At 44.2% G+C, this 17,492-nt stretch overlaps 1 protein-coding gene across 6 annotated transcripts in view; it reads left to right on the top strand.

The window, feature by feature from the left end:
* Marchf8 (membrane associated ring-CH-type finger 8) overlaps positions 1–17,492 on the top strand; it is a 69,332-nt gene that overhangs the window by 48,343 nt on the left and 3,497 nt on the right. For 4 of the 6 annotated variants that reach the window (XM_085840137.1, XM_085840136.1, XM_085840135.1 and 1 more), the window contains 5 exons: positions 3,941–3,991; positions 12,522–12,607; positions 12,822–13,667; positions 14,881–15,061; positions 17,109–17,256. In XM_085840137.1, the coding sequence (XP_085696263.1) occupies positions 3,965–3,991; positions 12,522–12,607; positions 12,822–13,667; positions 14,881–15,061; positions 17,109–17,256 (1,288 nt within the window). In that variant the 5' untranslated portion in view covers positions 3,941–3,964. The remainder of the gene's footprint in view (positions 1–3,940; positions 3,992–12,521; positions 12,608–12,821; positions 13,668–14,880; positions 15,062–17,108; positions 17,257–17,492) is intronic. The other 2 variants (XM_021165885.3, XM_021165883.3) reach the window with 1 other exon arrangement.

Below are 17,492 nucleotides of genomic sequence, written 5' to 3'. Positions count from 1 at the left end.
TTTGTCAGTCTGTGTCACAGAAAACTATATATTTATTTATTATTTCAGGAGTTTTAAACTGCATAAATATGCTGCTTAGTGATAATAAGGAAAGTAGTATGTTCTATTAAGACACAATATGTTTAGCTGGACATGATGGTGTATGTCTTTAAGCACTGAGGAGACAGAGGCAGGCTGGTGTCTGACTTTAAGGTCAGCCAGTCTGCTTCATACAGTGAGACTTTCTTATTTTTTAAAAAGTTACTCAGAGCTTAGAGTTACCACCAGTGTCATCTCATTTAATGCACCCCTCACCCATTTATAAAGCCCACCGTGTAAAAGAGAAAGCTGAAGAGGCTCAGAGATGCTTAGCTCCCTGCTCTGTCAGGGGACCTAAGTTCAGTTCCTAGCTCATATCTAGTGGCTCTTAACTGCCTGTAATTTAGTTCCAAGGAACACGGCTCATTGGACACATGCATATACACACAAGAAAAGAATTAAATTGTTTTTTTTTTTTTTTTTAAAAAAAAAAGGAAACGAGAAAGCTGAATTCTAGAGTCTAGATATATGGACCCCAAACAAATACTAGCTGCTCTGTTTTTCATTTCGTTATATCACCTACTTCCTGACTGCTGTCACTTTGTTATTACTTGCTTAAAGCTTTAAAATGAATTAAAAAACAAAAGTAAAGCAGACAGCCACATCACTATTAATGTCAACTACACTGCCTTGAGATGATTGCTGATGTATTTTGTTTCACTTTAAGTTTATCTTAGTACATTTGTTGAATATAGTTTTTAAACTTTAGTCACATCTCCTAAGTAAGTGGTGTGTGTGTGCATGCACATGTGCATGTGTACATTATGCTGGCAGCCATGGATGAAGGAGAACATGCATTTTTTTCTTTCTTTCTGAATTTGTAAGTTACCAATTATATCTTTTTCCTTAAATGTTTTAAAATTTCAATTAAAGCAGGGTGCCCGTTCATAATCTCTAATTCTGTTGTTAGGAACTCTCATTTAGCGCTCAGAAACCAATGTAGGCATTGAATGTTCCCCATTTCTTTAATAAAGCCCCTGCACAGTTTTGAGTTGAATTAACACAGTTATCAAACAAAACCAGCTGGAGTTAAAAAAAAAAAAAAAAAAGAAGAAGATGTTTTTCTAACCTTTTCCTAGTTCATTCTTGAACGAGGTTTTGGATGAGTGGCAGGGGAGACAACCGAGTGTTAGCATGTTAATGAACTGAATGAATGCTGTACATTAACAGACTGAATATTACCAGTGCTAGTGTAGTGGTGCATGCCTTTAATCACCTTTAGTTCTAGCACTCAGAAGGTAAAGGCAGGAGGATCTCTGTGACTGCAAGGATAGCCTGCTTCAGGAAGAGCCTTCCGGGACAGCAAAGGTGCCTAAGAGAGAGACCCTGTCAAATCAAAACAAACAAACAAACAAACAATGTTTGGAAACCAAAGTGCTTTTAAAGTAAACAAACAAATGACTATATTGAACCAAGAGCCCTGAAAGCAAACCATAAAAGGTAGCCAGCAATTCAAATCCTAAACTGCCATCTCACTGAATAAACCACTGAACCAACAACCAAACCAATAATGTTTAAACATCGCAAGGAGTTCACCAGTCTCTACTCATGAAGCCAGTGCCATGCAGTAGATACAAAGTGAATGAAAAAATAAAATAAAAAAGGAAGGACATGACTGCTTCTAAGTATAGTGGATGAGAAAGTTTATTGTAGATAAAAGGGGAGAGCATCGCCAGAGGCAGAGACATTTAGGAGAGTCCAGAGTGGGCATGTCTAGGTTGAGCCAGGCCATGTAAGGAGAGGAAGAAAGGAGAGGAACCAGGAGGGCAGTCTGGGCCAAGAAACTGGCCAAAAGAGTAAAAGGTAAACCAAGAAAGGGCAGGCAGCCAAAATGTCTGGGTTATATAGGGAAGGGCAGCCCAGTCCTGGACTGGAGAAGTTTAGGGTAGGGGCCAGGGTATGCCAGCCAGGTAGGAACTGAGGGATGCTGGGAAAACCAGGCATTCAGGCTTTGATATGTTAAATAGACTCTTGTTGTTGTTGTTGTTGTCCCAGAGTTTGAGACTTAACACAAGGGATCAATCCTGGTACCTACCTCTGATGTGGGTGACTTCTGTGAAGGTGGCTTGTCCTTGGACTTCCGTATTAAAAGTACCATAATGCAACAAACACACAGAGAGGGTGAGATTGTTTATTCTGGAGCCAAATTTGAGTAACTGTGACCCAGGAACACAAATTTATGTTATCCCAAATACCATATTCCAATATGGTAACAGTTTCATGAAATTTTATAGTAACAAAACAGAAAATAAATTGTGACCCTTCAAATACATTGGTGGGAGCATGAGTCAGGCAAGTGTCATCAAAGTAAAGAGACCTCTAGTGTAGGCCTCAGAGCCTGTCTGATGACATTTTTAGCTCTGGGTAGGCAAAAGCTATGAATCTATTTATACATATCAAAATCTATGCCTGGTAGTCACTGTTAGATAGACTTTACAACTAGAAAGGAGAGGAGGCCCCAGGATGAGGAAGAGATGTGGTCTTTCTTTGGGGAGCTGTGTTAGCAGTCCCACTGCAGACAGGCAACTCAGAACAGTCAAAATCTTAAGGAAAAGAAGCTGGGTCCCACCAGACAAAGCAGGGTACCAAATCTTCTAGGTCTCTAAGGGCGGAAGAGGGGCTTAGGTTAATACATGTAACAGATTTTTGTCTTGTTTGTATTTAAGTGGGTTCTCGATAAGACAAAGGGGCATAGTAGGAATACTTTTTTGTTTGCTAAGGCAGAGATTCTCAATGTATGGGTAATTTAAACAACCCTTTCACAGGGGTCACTTAAGACCACCAGAGAGCACAGACATTTTCATTATGATTCATAACAGTAGAAAAACTACAGTTAGGAAGTAGCAATGAAAATCATTTTATGGTTTGGGTCACCACAGCATGAGGTGCTGTATTAAAGGGCTGAGCATTAGGAAGGTTGAGAACGCTGTGCTGAGGCTACTGTAGCAAAGTGGCTTAAGTAACAGAACATTTCTCTGTTTGGTGTCTGGGTGTCTCGGCATAAAGCACCAGAGATTGGCTTCTTTTGAGCGTCTCTCTTTGGTTTCTGTGTCTTCATAGTACTTTCGGTTTACCCTGTTTCCATCTCTTCTTAGAAGACCACCTCTGTCCTAGTAACCCCAACAAGCCAGGCTTGGCCACTCATCTTCAGTAAGCCAATTAAAGACAGTGGTGAAAAGCAGAGAGAGAATAGTCAGTGTGGCTCCCCTGGAAGCATGCAGACGTCCAGTGATCCCTCAAGGCCTTCCCTGGGGTCCTAGTGGGTTAGGTGCCTTATGCTTCAGAAGAAAGACAGACTTGACCGAGAGGGTAGGAATTGGGCATTTGACAGTCAGAGGTGGGGTCACACATCCCACCCTCTTTCCCATCTTTTTAGTGGTCTTTCATAGCATGGACCCTATATACAAGGGTATATAGGATTTCTCACTTCTGAACTATGAATTTGAAAGTGTTTTTGGTTTTTCGAGACAGGGTTTCTCTGTGTAGCCCTGGCTGTCTGGAACTCACTCTGTAGACCAGGCTGGCTTCGAACTCAGAAATCTGCCTGCCTCTGCCTCCCAAGTACTGGGATTAGAGGTGTGTGCCACCACTGCCTGGCTTGAAAGTGTCTTAAGACAGGTGCTATGACTTTATTTTTATAGTTCTGAAATCCTATTCTTTCCGTGATAAGTTTCTTTAGGTCAGGGACCATTGTTTTATTTACTTTGGCCTAAATTTCTAATACTTAATACCTAGGAATATATATCTAATAGATTGGTTTGTGCTTACTTACAGGAATAACTTCTTACTAGAATAATTGATTACTTGTTCTTTGCATGTTTTTAATTGGAGCTTAATTACTACCTGTTTGTCTTTCTTACAGAATGAGAAGACTTTGGGACATTCCATGAGTCATCCAAGCAACATTTCTAAGGTGAAGTGCCACCAAAATAAACTATTTTATGTCCTGGAACTTTTGTATTCTTCGACTTTGGATGTATTAATTTTCATGTTTTTAAAGTGTGTGTGTGTGTACATTCCTGTGTGCATGTTAGCATATGTGTAACCTGGAAGCCAGATGTCAGTGTTAAATATCTAACTCTATTACTGTCCATCTTATTGTTTTGAGACCAGGTCTGTCACTGAGCAAGACTAACTATGATCCAAACTCACATCTGTGTTTACGAGGCATGCGCTTTATCACCTGGGCCCCTTTCAGCCTCTTTTCTTGATGCACTTCTACAATCTACTCTGGGACCATAGATTCTATTTTTCCAGTGAGGCAACTTTGAGTGTGTGGTAGGGGAGATGACTTATTGGAGAAACTTTATCCCCAACCCCTGAAATTATACTTTTCAGGCAGAGAAATCTCAGGTACCAGAGTCTGTTTCTCCAGTTAGGAATGTGTTTGGCTGGGCATTTAAAGCTTCACACAGACAAGACCAGATTAAAATGCTGGAAAGTAGCCGGGCGTGGTGGCGCTCGCCTTTAATCCCAGCACTTGGGAGGCAGAGGCAGGTGGATTTCTGAGTTCGAGGCCAGCCTGGTCTACAAAGTGAGTGCCAGGACAGCCAGGGCTACACAGAGAAACCCTGTCTCGAAAAACCAAAAAAAAAAAAAATGCTGGAAAGTGAAGGGTACTTGTAGGTCACATGGAAAGCCCATTAGAATTGTTAGGTACAAAAGGGATTGTGGTTTCAGACCATGATTTTAAATCATTAGAACTAGGCTCAAACACATGTGTAATCATCAAAACAGGAAGATTACAGACAACATAAGAAATAAACTTGTTTAATATTATGAAAGCATATATATTATACTCAATGCAATTCCATGGAATTCCAGTAGAATTTTTTTCATGGAAATAGAAACAAAATCCTAAAATGCATATGGAAGTTCAAAAGTCCCTGGGTCGCTAAAGCGATACTGAGCAAAGGAGTAGAGTTAGAGGGAGGCCCCAGTGTGCCTGGATTTCAGGTTAGCCCCCAGCACAGGGCCTGGCGATCAGTGGGATAGGATAAAAGATGTAGATACAAACCCACTGCTCTTCTTCCTGTGGACTGGAGTTCTGTTCCCAGGGCACATAGAGCCTCTCACAACCACCTGTCACTCCCACTTCAGGGGTCCAGTGCCCTCTTCTCGTCTCCATAGCCGCCACACATGGACACACACATAAAAATAAAATAAGAAAAAAAGGATAGCACATGCTTTGAAAGATGTGGACAAGCATATTAAGTCTGTGTCAGGAAGACAACTGTCACCCTTTCTCTCATTTGTGGATCTCAGGCTTATATAGCTACAAAAAATATGGCATGCATGTGGCATGGAGTACAGGTGTGACCTTCTGTAGGAGAATGGAGCGGACAGGAGTGGTGAGGTGAGAATGGGAGAGCAGGTGGAGGATGTGCTCAGAGTTCCTTAGATACGTATATTCGAATGTCCGTGTGAAACTGCATATTATTTACAATGGATATACATCAATTAGGAAACTATTATTAGCAAAACATAGGTTTTAAACTAAAAGAAATGCCTCATCTCTAGGGTCTGATTTGCTCCATCCGTTAGCTTTTTTATAGCCATGTATAAGAAAGTCTTTTGTAAGTTCAGAGTCTTTTGTAAGTTTTGGTTGTTGTTTTGTTTAAGGAGTAGCAGAGAACTGGGCATGGTGGCTTGTACCTGACTGAGGCAGGAGGATTGTTTTGAGTTCAAGGCTAACTTGAACTGTATAATGAGCTTCAGGCCAGCTGAGGTCTGTTGTATAGAGTTAAAACCTTGTTTCAGACACACAAACAAAGCAGGCTGGTCCCCTCAAAAAGACATGTTTTGTTGAAGAGGGAGGAGCCCCACCAGGACATGCTTCTGTATTATTAGACCCACGTAGCCCCGGCTCTGCTCACCTCACCAAGGACTCATTAGTCTGAGAGGCCAGCACAACTTGGAGACATGCTCTTCATGTACATTTTCTTTACCTCACTGCACCCTTATGCTTCCTGTGCTGCTATCAAATAACTTGAGAACTCAGAATTTTATATTGGTTTATAATGTCTGAAATCACATTTCCTTAGAAATCACATTGATTAGTTTCTACCTGAAATTAAAATGTAACTATTACACAGTATGTTCCTCAATTTATCACAACCGAGGAACTTACTGTCACTTCCCAGTTGTCATAATGCTTCCACTTTATAAGACAGTTCTTATTGGGAGACTGTGGTAGAGAGCCTCTTCCTGTCAGGGCTGTCACTGCGGAGTGGAACAGCACTATACTAAGCACAGACTCAGAAAAAGTGGCTCCTTGCCCTGTGCCACTGAGATCCCACCACCTACAGGTTGTCTTGCCTCACTCTAAGGTTTGTCTTTGCTTGTTAACACAGAGAGAAGTAGGGATAGTATAGTCTTCGTGGCAATTGCACAAATTTAGATTTCGTCCAGTACTTGACTGTGTCCTAGACATTGCCTTTGGTTGAGAAAGGTTTCCATATGATACTTAGCAATGGAGAGGACTCCTAGAAAAGAGGAGACTGAAGCTGAGGTAGAGACGACAAGAAACCCAGGAGGGAGCTCAATTGTGGTAAAAAGACAGCTCTCTCTCTCTCTCTCTCTCTCTCTCTCTCTCTCTCTCTCTCACACACACACACACACACACACACACACACACACACACACACACTGGGGAGTGTCAGCTTCAGGTAGCAGATAGAAGGCAGCAGTAACTGTCATGACACCCAATCTGGATGTCTGAAAACCATGAGCCTGCATTGGCTAAATCTATTCCAGTGAGTCCTTCAACCTTACATCCTACAAAGAAAGACTGAAGTTCCCTGAGAAGGCTTGGACACACTCTGCCAACTGGAACTGCCTTAGATGCCAGGAATTGGCCTGGGTCAGCAAATCACAGGGGCCTCTGCTGTTGGATCTTGACATGATTTCATATTTCTCGGTGTAATTTTAATTTGTGCATGTGATATGCTTATAAAAGGCAGCACAGAAACACAAATATGCAAATGTTATTTTGCCTCCAGAGGACCCTGTGAACCCCTATTCCAGGTGACACATATGTCAGGCACGAGAGATTCTCAGCACTTGGTTTCGTGAGAGGGAAATATAACCCTGAGGACCATGGATGTGTCCTCAGAGTTCTCTGGTCCTGTAGTGGCAGAAGGCCAGCACTTCACTCTAGACTATTTTCAGAGATCTGAAAAATGTAGTTATATACCATGAGTACCATATACCTTGTTAATCAAACATTCTAAGGTAGAGGTTAGACTGGACATATTTAATCTCTTTAGTTATTCTAGTATGTTAGTTGGCAAGCATATCTCTGAATTTGAGCCATGACTTGTTTGGCTTCTGTTAATGTTTTCTAGTTATTGTGTTTAAACAGGGTTGATACACAGTTGATATATTGTTCTAGAAACATCTGTTCATAGGCATGTGTGTGTGTGTGTGTTGTATGTGCTGTGTGAATGGATGGAGGCTAGAGATTGGCATCTAGAATTTTTTTCCTTTGCTTTCTGCCTTATATTGTTTTGAGATAGGGTCACTCACTGAACTTGGAGCTCAAATTAGGTTAGACTAGTTAACAACTGAGCTTCTAGGATCTGCTGTCTTTACCCTTATCCCAAACACTGGGCATGCTTTTTTTTTTTTTTTTACAAGAGTTATGAAGATTCAAACTTACCCACTGTCATCTCTCCATCCTCATAATTCTTAGTAGATATAATCGAAGAAATGAACCAGGTATAAATATGGGATAGGAGAGTTAAGAAAATCCAAGGCAGAGACAGCCCTGCAGATGAGTATAGGAGCATCCCCAGAGACAAAAGGCATGGGGCTTAGCGCTGAGTAAGACAGGCTACTGGGTGCACCCTAGTCTGCTGAGGCTGGTGAAGTTTTAAGTTAGCCTGACAACCTTCTTTTGTGTTAAGACATGATAGAAGTTACTCAGTAGTAGGCTGCTTTCCCTATATGCATATGAAACCCTGAGGCTGATATGTGTTTACCCAGAGAATGTGTGTGGTTTAGGGAAGAGAGGTGGTGTGGACTTTAAAATGGCTGGTTTTATTTACCACCTTCAGACTCAGCTGCCTTTGGAGTATCAGGTCTAGTTAAGTCCTGTGTTCTCATTGGCAGCATTCTCAGCCTGTGGTTTAATCTTGAAGTAGTGTGCCCCTTGAACTAAGGCTTTCAAGACAAGGAGACTGTGTAGACGCTCTCTCAACATGAGGAGGGTAGGCAGGGCTGTACTGTGAGAAAGGGTCTGTCCTAGCAGAGGTGAGGTCTGCAGCTATGCGTGACCCTCCTGCCTTTCCTCTGGTTTTATTTGATCCTTGCAGCAGGCTTGTGTCTTGACTTGGTAATTAATTTAATGAGTGTGCACACTTACATGTGTATAAGTGTGTGCATGTACATGTGGAGGCCGGAGGACAGCCTTGGGTGTTGCATCTTAGAAGCTGTCCACCTTGGTCTTTTGAGATAGGGTCTCCCACTAGCCTGGAACTTGCCAAGGAGGCAGGCTGGCTGGCTAGTAACCTTCAGGATCCATCTGCTTCACCTCTCCAGGGGTGGGATTAGAAGTGGGCACCATAACACCAAGCTGCTTCCCACCAGCCATGTGGGCTCTAGGAATGCAACTCAGGTCCTCATACTTGGTTATTGACAGAGCTGTCTCTTCAGATCCTTAACCTGATGTTTAAGTGATTAATCTCTGCCTGGTGGTGCTCAATGGAGTGGTCCCAGAGCACACCGAGGACTCTGGAGTCAAAAAGCCTCTTTTGCCAGTACCCTAAAACTGTAAGAATTACTTTTTGTAGTGAAAAATTAACTGTTTAAAGGAAGTTACAATAGTGAGGAAAAATTAAAGGAAGTTTCAATAGTGAGTGATACACAGATACAGACACAGACCTTTGTGCAAACCCACCACTGATGGTTTTGAACCTTATATGGTCACAACTTTAGTTTCTGGGTTATGAAGACTTCTTTGCTGAGAAACTGGTGCCTTCAGTATTCTTCAGTATTGTTCTAAACGTGTATTACTCTGTTGAGACTCCAGCTGTGGAGACTTTAGGAAGGCAAGTCTTAAGAAAGCATTTCTGCCTCAGCTTTCCTTTGTGATACTGTGCCCGTGCCTCTCATTATACTGGAGACATACTGCTGTCCACATGACTGGGTGCCAACAGGCCAGGAGAGAAGGGAACCCAGTGTTAGAGCTCCTTGCTAGGCAGCGCCGAGTCCTTTGTAATACAAATGCTTTTGTATTGAGTAGTTCTTTATGGTGCACTCTCCCCATGAATTCTATATTGTATCTATTTACTTTTAATGGCCAGACTAGTTAATTGTTCTTGCAAGGCTGGTTCTTGGCACAGCCTTCCAGCAAGAGCCACAATGTATGTATCAGAGCAGCCACAGAGCGACCTCTTCTTTAATTGTGGCTCACTGTTTAGGTTGGAAACAGCTGGGTATTTATTTATAGAAGGGAGCAATGGCTTTCTCAGAGTAATTTCACTAAACTGCAAGTTTTCTGAGACATAATCTAAGTCTGCATATCCCAGTGACTAAAACACCAAGTGAGGCATGTCTACTTTATGAAGTCAGGTCTACTGAGAGGGTGGTTAGCAGCAAATCACTACCTTTTAGTTTGGAGTGGGAGGACAGTAACCTTCACCAGCTTCCTGGGAAGGAAATTAAAAGGTACTCTGATAAACAGGATTCCTAAAATACCATGCTCCAGTGTGTGTGTCCCTGTCTGTGGAGGCCTGCGATGCTCTCCTATTGTCACATAGCACAGCTGCCTTTGACGAGAGAGACTGACGAGCTTGGCCTGCACACATGGCCTTCGTGAAAATGCTATGAATACTTAAAAGGAGAGAATTTCCATGGCTGGGCACAGTATAAGTGGGCCTAAGGCTAGAGAAGGGTTGTGAGATGGGACACCTATATGGCCTTGAGTGGTAAGTAGCAAGTAGTTTGGGTTCTGCACATGAACATACATTCTACAGAACTACATCCTGTAAAGCAATACCCTGTGATCCTGGTACCAGTCTGTGTCTTAGTTTGCTTCCTATTGCTCTGAGAAAGTCTATATAACCATGCAGCTCGGGAGAGGAAAGGGCTTTCCTCATCTTACTGTTTACAGACAGTTTCTTGCCTAGGGAAGCCAAGGCAAGAATTTAAGGCGAGGGAGAAATCTGGAGGTAGGAACTTAAGCAGCCCATGGAAGAACATTGCTTACTGGCTTGCCCCCATGGCTTGCTCAGCCTACTTTCTTATTATAACCTGGGACTACCTTGCCCACTGGTGGTACTGCCCACAGTGGTCTGGACCCTTATCTCTCATTCATTAATCAAAGACATTCTTCCACAGACTTGTCTACAGGTCAGTCTGGTAAAAGCATGTTCTCAGTTGAGGTTCTCTTCCCCAATGACTAGTTTTTCCTCCACCACAGGATCTGTAGAAAGTGTGGACCATACAGATGAACTGATGGCTCAGGAGTGCTGACTGAGTGATGCCAGTGACTTCACTGTACACATACATCATATTAGCATGTATCTTCTCTTGACATTAAGTTGGATTAGAGATGTTTAATTTTGTGTTACATGACTTCTTTCTAGTCTGGAATGCTTGGGTATTGATAATGCAGGACAGCAGTCAGCTTTTAGGTGGTGGCAGTGCTGTGTTTGATGCCTGATGTCCCATTGGTAGTGTGCCAAGATAAGAGTATCCTCCTAGGGTGCACTTAGAAAGTGAGACTAGTTCTCACTCTGAGAATTGTGGGCCAGCATGGAGCTCTCTGGAGTCACAGGGCAAGTTCTACCTAAGGTTGAACTGTGATGGGAACTTACTCAAGGAACATGATTCTGTTTCCTGCAGAATCTTGGGTTACTTGGAGCAGATTGTCACTCAGGCTCCCTGTTCTAAGGAATCAGGGATGTGCTCATAGGTGTGTGCCACACCATGACGTTTTAGGCAGCAGTGGACTAAATCGTTATGGCAGTGGTTCCATCAGATCGAAATGCAGCTGGAAAATTCCTCCAGGAACACTGTAGCTTTCTGAATACGTTGAACAGCTCCACCAGTCATGTGCTTGTGTTGATGCTGGTACAAATCCTCTGTGCTGCTGGTTCCACAGAAGTATAGTTCATAAACCAGGTGTAATTATAAACAATTCTGTCACTGGTCTGCTTGCTATAGGTATCATTAGTTTAGAGTGCATTCTCCTGCTGTAAGCCAGGCAAGTGGCACACACTGCAACCCCCGCATTTGGGAGGTTGAAGCAAGGACCATGGGTTTGAGGGCCGAGCTATATGGGAAGACAATAAAAGATATATTGTAAATAAAGCCAGTACTGTAAAACAGTACTTTGCATTACACCGGCAGCAGCCTCACCCATCTCATTAGCTCCAGCTCAGGAGGCCACGTGGAGTAACTGGCCTGTGTCATCTAGGTCTTGAAGTGTCCCATGAGATTTGTACAACAGTAAAGCCTCACAGATTCCACACCTAGCACATGTTGTCATTGTCAGTATGTGAAGGGGCCAGAGCCCCGAAAGCTAAAGAGGGAGTGTTGCTAAACCCAGGAGTCGCAGAGGTTTTACATCTTTCTCAGCTCTTCTTCCACCCACTTCTCACTGTGATAAATCCTATCTGGATCTTTCCCCTCGTTCTGGCTTGTTCACCACTGCTCATAGACCTATTGTCCTCTTAGCTCTTTTAAGTTTAAATTTCTTAAGTATGTCCCTTAATTCACAATTTCAAGGTTAGACTTCTTGAGAGGCATCTTTTGCTCCATCTTCTCTTTAGCCACAGGATCCTTGGAGCCTAGAGTTGATACAGGGCAGTAAGGTTTTGGGGCCCAGCACTTGGATTCTGTGTGAAGTGGTCAGGTAGAGAACCACTTGCCAACCTTGAGGAGGGTTGTCTCAGGAGCCAGGTGAAGACAAGACTCCTTGCATACTTTCCTTCACATTGGTAGAGTGCCTTATTGGACTCAGTTTCCTGATTTGCATATGCAAAGTAATTAAGTTTATATGCTTAGTGGGGAAGGGCTACAGAATCTTCAGAGCTTGGAAGTGATAGTCTGTGGTCTCAAAGTATCTCCTAGTTACATTTTTTTCTACAAGTAAGAAAAATTAAGAATTGCTTTGCCTGGACTTGTAGGGAGCTAATGATTATCCCAGTCAGGCATAGTGGTGACTTTAATCTCAGCCCTCATGAGGCAGAGGCAGAGGCAGGGTGATCTCTGTGAGTTCAGGACAGCCTGATCTACATAGTTTCAGACCAGCTAAAACTATAAAATGAGAACTTGTCTCAACAAAACACAACAAAGAATCTAATACATATTCCTCTCAAAGCAGTGGGAAATAGCAGATGTTATTTGATTTTTCTATCCTTTGCCATTCATGAGGAGACAGTGTGTCTGGGTCTCTCGTCATCTTCATAAACACTGACTGAAGTGTATCATTGCAGGCTGGGAGTAGTCCTCCATCCACGACGGCTCCAGTGTCTGCCTTCTCTCGCACTTCTGTCACACCATCCAACCAGGACATCTGCAGGTAACACTCTGCTTCACCTGCTCCTGTGGCCTGTGGTGGCCCAGAACTCTCAGGTTTCCATTTGCTTGGTCATTCCACCTTTGGTCTGAACAGCCTGGTTTTATGTGCTGTTTGCTCGCCAAGTTACAACGCAGCCTCCTTTCCCCACTTTGATGTCTGCTCTCTTTAAACTTGTTTCTCCTTTCTGTGCTTTATCCCACTGTTCTGCATGCAGTTCCAGTGCAGTGTTTTCTGAGTGTTGTCACTTCAGTCCCGTGCAGTCTGCTGTTGTCTTGAAAGCTCCTCCATGCCAGAGTTCTCTGACACAAGGGCTCACTGTGACAGTTCTATGTAAAGACACATTACAGGCATCAAAGAAAAATCCCTTTGGTTCAGACTGGGACCAAGTCTTGACGCCTGCTAAAAATACCAAGACCAGAAGAGCACTCAGATTCTCAAAGTCACTCAGTGACGTGGGTGAGAAGACCCAGGAGACTTTGGAAAGTTTTGACTATATGGAAAGAACTTGTTCTGAAGGGAAATTGGTGCTTCCTCAAGGTTCATCTCTCAAAAAGAACAGGCTCCATCATAAAGAAAAAAGAGCAGAGCACTGCCCACCCCTCAGCCATTCCAAACACTCTCCTATCTTATCCCTTTCTACCAACCATTCAGCTGTCTCAAAGAGGGAAGCTGGCAAGGGAAGCGTGCGCATCCCACTTTTGGAGGAAAAAGCTGATGGCGAGGCCAGGTTGAGAAGCCAGCGACTACTCCGGTACCTGTTCTCACTCTCCCGTGGCTCTAGTGCCAGCAGCCTACATAGGTTCCATGAGCTGGAGAGCCATGCCAGTCATCTGCATACTGCCAAGTCCTCCAGCTGGCTGGCAGGGAGCATGGACTTCTGTTCTGATGAAATGGGAGATGACGACGTCTTTGAGGATACATCATCTGCCAAATTGAAGAACAGGGTCCTGCGTGCACCCCTCTGCTCAGTAGAGAAGGACAGTGACCTGGATTGTCCTTCTCTGCTCTCTGAAAAATGTACTCCCATCTCTCCTGTGTCCACTTCAGGGGATGCCTGCAGGTTGGTTTGCCAGGAACCACCATCTGGCTGTTTCTGCTAATACCTTTATAACCTTATTACCCTGATTTAATATGTGAAGTTTCTGGAAGGTGAAGTAGCAAGACATCTATTGCCAGCTATAGAGCAAAATCATGTTTTCCATACAGTGACAGTGTTTGGAAACTAATTTCCTAAGATGCAGAAACTACACATATTAAAGGCCTTGCCGACTCCTCTGAGCAAAATAAGCAGGCTTTGCCTAAATATATAGGAAGAACTAGTACTTGCTTGCCCCCATGAGTGTGGGAGGGGCTGGTCTCCAGTGGCCTGCCCACACCCTTCCTTCGCTTCTTGCCTCCCTCTTACGTTAGGGGTGTTGTCCAAGTCCAAACTCTTCTTCCCAACTCTCTTCCTGCACAGCATCCTCGTCGGTCTCTTCTGACCTCAGTGCTGGGCCTCCCTCACTTTCCCTTCCCAGTGCCAGCCGCTAACCTGTTCCTGACACAAGTAACCCATTACTCTAGCCAGGCTGGGCCAGGCCCTCTTCAGAATAGCAGTTCTACCTGTTGCTCAGCTGTTGAAAAACATTTCTGTTCTCAAAAGCCTAAGTTCATGGAGGTTAGTGGTTGAATCCAAGATGACTCCTTGGGAGTAATGGCGGCTTTAATAATCCTCACTCATGCTCTGAGAGTACCCGAAAGAAAGGAAGTTGCAGAACCATGGTGAGTTTTAAGTGCATACAAAGTACTTGGTCTCTGCTCAGTTTCCAAGAGAGGGTGGGAGGGTGTGGCTGTTGTGCATGTGACTTGAGGGTGTGGTTTCACTAGCAAGCAAGCCTTTTAAGCCACTGTAGTGTTTTGGAGGTGAGAGTGCTTGTTTTGGTTTACATAGATGTTTTCCCTCTAATGTCTTATATTCTGGAAGGTGTCTTTATTGTTGCCTAAATTTTATCTTTGAAAGTTTGAAGTCTACCCTAAAAATGCCTATTTTGTCATTTTTTTGTATCGTTCTTCCCTTTCTGTTGCCAACTGCCATCCTGACGTTGCTGCTGTGGTAAGCTGACGTTCAGCTAATCGTGATTTTTCTCATTCGTGCTTGTGTGTCTCTGTGCTGACAGTCACTTTTATGGTTTTCATTTCTGACCTTTGGTTTGTGAAGGAATTGGCCTTCTGGTGCAGCACCATCTTCCCTCCTAGAACCCTTCTTTTCACTGACTAGTTCCCTTCCACCACAGGATCTGCCACTGTGAAGGGGATGACGAGAGCCCTCTGATCACCCCCTGTCACTGCACAGGGAGCCTCCATTTCGTGCATCAGGCTTGCCTGCAGCAGTGGATCAAGAGTTCTGACACACGCTGCTGTGAACTCTGCAAGTACGAGTTCATCATGGAGACCAAGCTGAAACCTTTGAGGAAAGTACGTGAGAAGGGGGTGGGTGCTCGGCAGAGTCGTCCTTTCAGACTGTACCTGGGCAGCTGTGTTCACTGCTTTAGAAATTGAGGCTGGAGTGCTTGCTGTCGAGCCTTACTTCTGATGGTAATGGCTCAGGTCTGGCCTTCCTTCATGCTGCTTCTCTTTCCATCACACTGACACTGTTTTCTTCTTGCTCTTCTCTCCTTTGACCACCAACTATCCTGTGACATCTTGCTCAGCATTTAATTTCTTATATGTCAGCTGTTTTGTGTCTCTTGTTAGCACACTTAGTGATGAATATCTCCAACACTGAGTCTAGTTCAGCACAGTTTGTGTATGTCTGTGCTAAGTATTTGCTAGCTGAAAGAATGACTACATAAGGAGGCCCCCAAGTCACTGCTGCCTTCCCATCCATACTTGTCAGTTTCATACTTCTCTCTCTGCCCAGCACAAAAGATCATATTTGGAAGGAGAAAAAAGGTTCCTACTGTGCCAAAAGCATTAATATATAAGTTGCTAGGAAACTTTCCATTTGGGGCCGATTAAATGCTGTTAGCTGGCAGTGGAGCACACAGAAAGAAGTGCTCCTCGTGGGGCAGTCTCATGGGAGGAGGGGCATTGTAGATGGTTTGACTTGGGGAGTGCTTCTCCCCAGTGTGTAAGATTTGCAGGTAGAGTGAACAGGCTTTAATAGGCAGGGGCCAGGTTGCCTGTGGAGAAAAGTATCCTTGGGGTGGTGAATGTGAGCACTGCGGGAGTGTGAAAGGGTTGAGCCATTGGTATCGTAGGAAAGAGTGAGAACCAGGCACAGAAGACACAAGGTGCTGATTCAGGAACTGTGCTACTTCTGAAACCCCAACAGAAAGCAGTTGCATGTTAGAGAAGGCAGGTGCAAACTGCTCAAGAAAATGTTCTGCCTGGTCAGAGTTTCCTGGGACCTACTTGGTGTAATCTGTCACATGATCCTGTAACACTTGGGTAGTATAGATCATTAATGAAGCTCTGTTTGCAACTTAGCCTGACAGTCTGTACCCATCATTAGCAGAAGATATGCAAAATGTTTACACTTTCTTCTTTCTACTTTTATGTCTTTTCTTCTGATTTGGAAACCAGTAAATGACTAGGTCAATGTGTTTGGAATAAGTTAATGACCTCCTAGAGGGACTGCACTGGCAGAGCTGCTTGTTCAGGAACTCTTTTTTTTTTTTTTTTTTTTGAGACAGGGTTTCTCTGTATAGCCCTGGCTGTCCTGGAACTCACTTTGTAGACCAGGCTGGCCTCGAACTCAGAAATCCGCCTGCCTCTGCCTCTCGAGTGCTGGGATTAAAGGTGTGCGCTACCACACCTGGCTGTTCAGGAACTCTTTTTTTTTTTTATATTAGATATTTTCTTTATATACATTTCAAATGCTATCCCGAAAGTTCCCTATACCCTCCCTCCACCCTGTTCCCCTACCCACCCACTCCCACTTCTTGGCCCTGGCATTCCCCTGTACTGGGGCATATAAAGTTTGCAATACCAAGGGGCCTCCCTTCCCAGAAAGGATGGACTATCCAGAGACTATCCCACCCGGGGATCCATCCCATGTTCAGGAACTCTTCAGCATCGGTTTCAAGCTGTTGCTACCAAAGTAGCAGAGGACCAAAGAGTGAGAGCCTTCTGCCATTCCCCTTCCCAGCACCTATGAGACCCGTTCCTGGTGTGCTGCAGTGTCACCAGTTAGCACAGACCTGACCCTAGCAGTTGCGGCTCAGCTGCCATACTCCTTTTGTCAAGTCTTCATTGTCTGACTGCGGGAGTAAGAGACTAGCTCATGGGAGGTCACTGCTCGTCTCAGTCCTGGCTTCTCTTCATTGTACAGAAAGTTGGCTTTGTCTGCTACGTCATTGAAGCCAACTGGCTTAACGTAGTTTTGTATGTTTGGGGAGATTGATCTGGCCTAGGAAAGGGAGGGAAGGGAAGCTTCTCCTAGCCATGGGCAACGCTTACTGCTTCCCATTGGGATCCTTTGCTCTGAAGCTGAGCCTCACATCCCTGTGTTGTCTTCCAGTGGGAGAAGTTGCAGATGACTGCCAGTGAGCGCAGGAAGATCATGTGCTCAGTGACTTTCCATGTCATTGCTATCACCTGTGTGGTCTGGTCCTTGTATGTGCTCATTGACCGCACAGCAGAGGAGATCAAGCAGGGTCAGGTAACAGGTGAGTACATGGGCCGTGAGGTGAGTGCTGTACACAGGTCCTGGGGCCTGAGGTTCTGGGGTTTAGAGCTCTGCTTCCTGGGAGAGCAGAGTAAACTACATTGAGAGCACTTCCTGCTCCTTTTGGGGAGGGAGGACTTGATGAGTCAGAAATGTACTGAGCGGTTGTGGGCGTTCAGAAGCTCTGTCCTGCTTCCTTCTGACATGAGACCTTCTGATGAGCTAACTGAGTCTCCC

The sequence above is a fragment of the Mus caroli genome, unplaced genomic scaffold (genome assembly GCF_978045245.1).
Source record: "Mus caroli unplaced genomic scaffold, Mus_caroli_1 scaffold_7, whole genome shotgun sequence".
Taxonomy (NCBI): domain Eukaryota; kingdom Metazoa; phylum Chordata; class Mammalia; order Rodentia; family Muridae; genus Mus; species Mus caroli.
The sequence above is the reverse complement of the archived record's forward strand: the minus strand, read 5'-3'. Positions and strand labels throughout refer to the sequence as shown.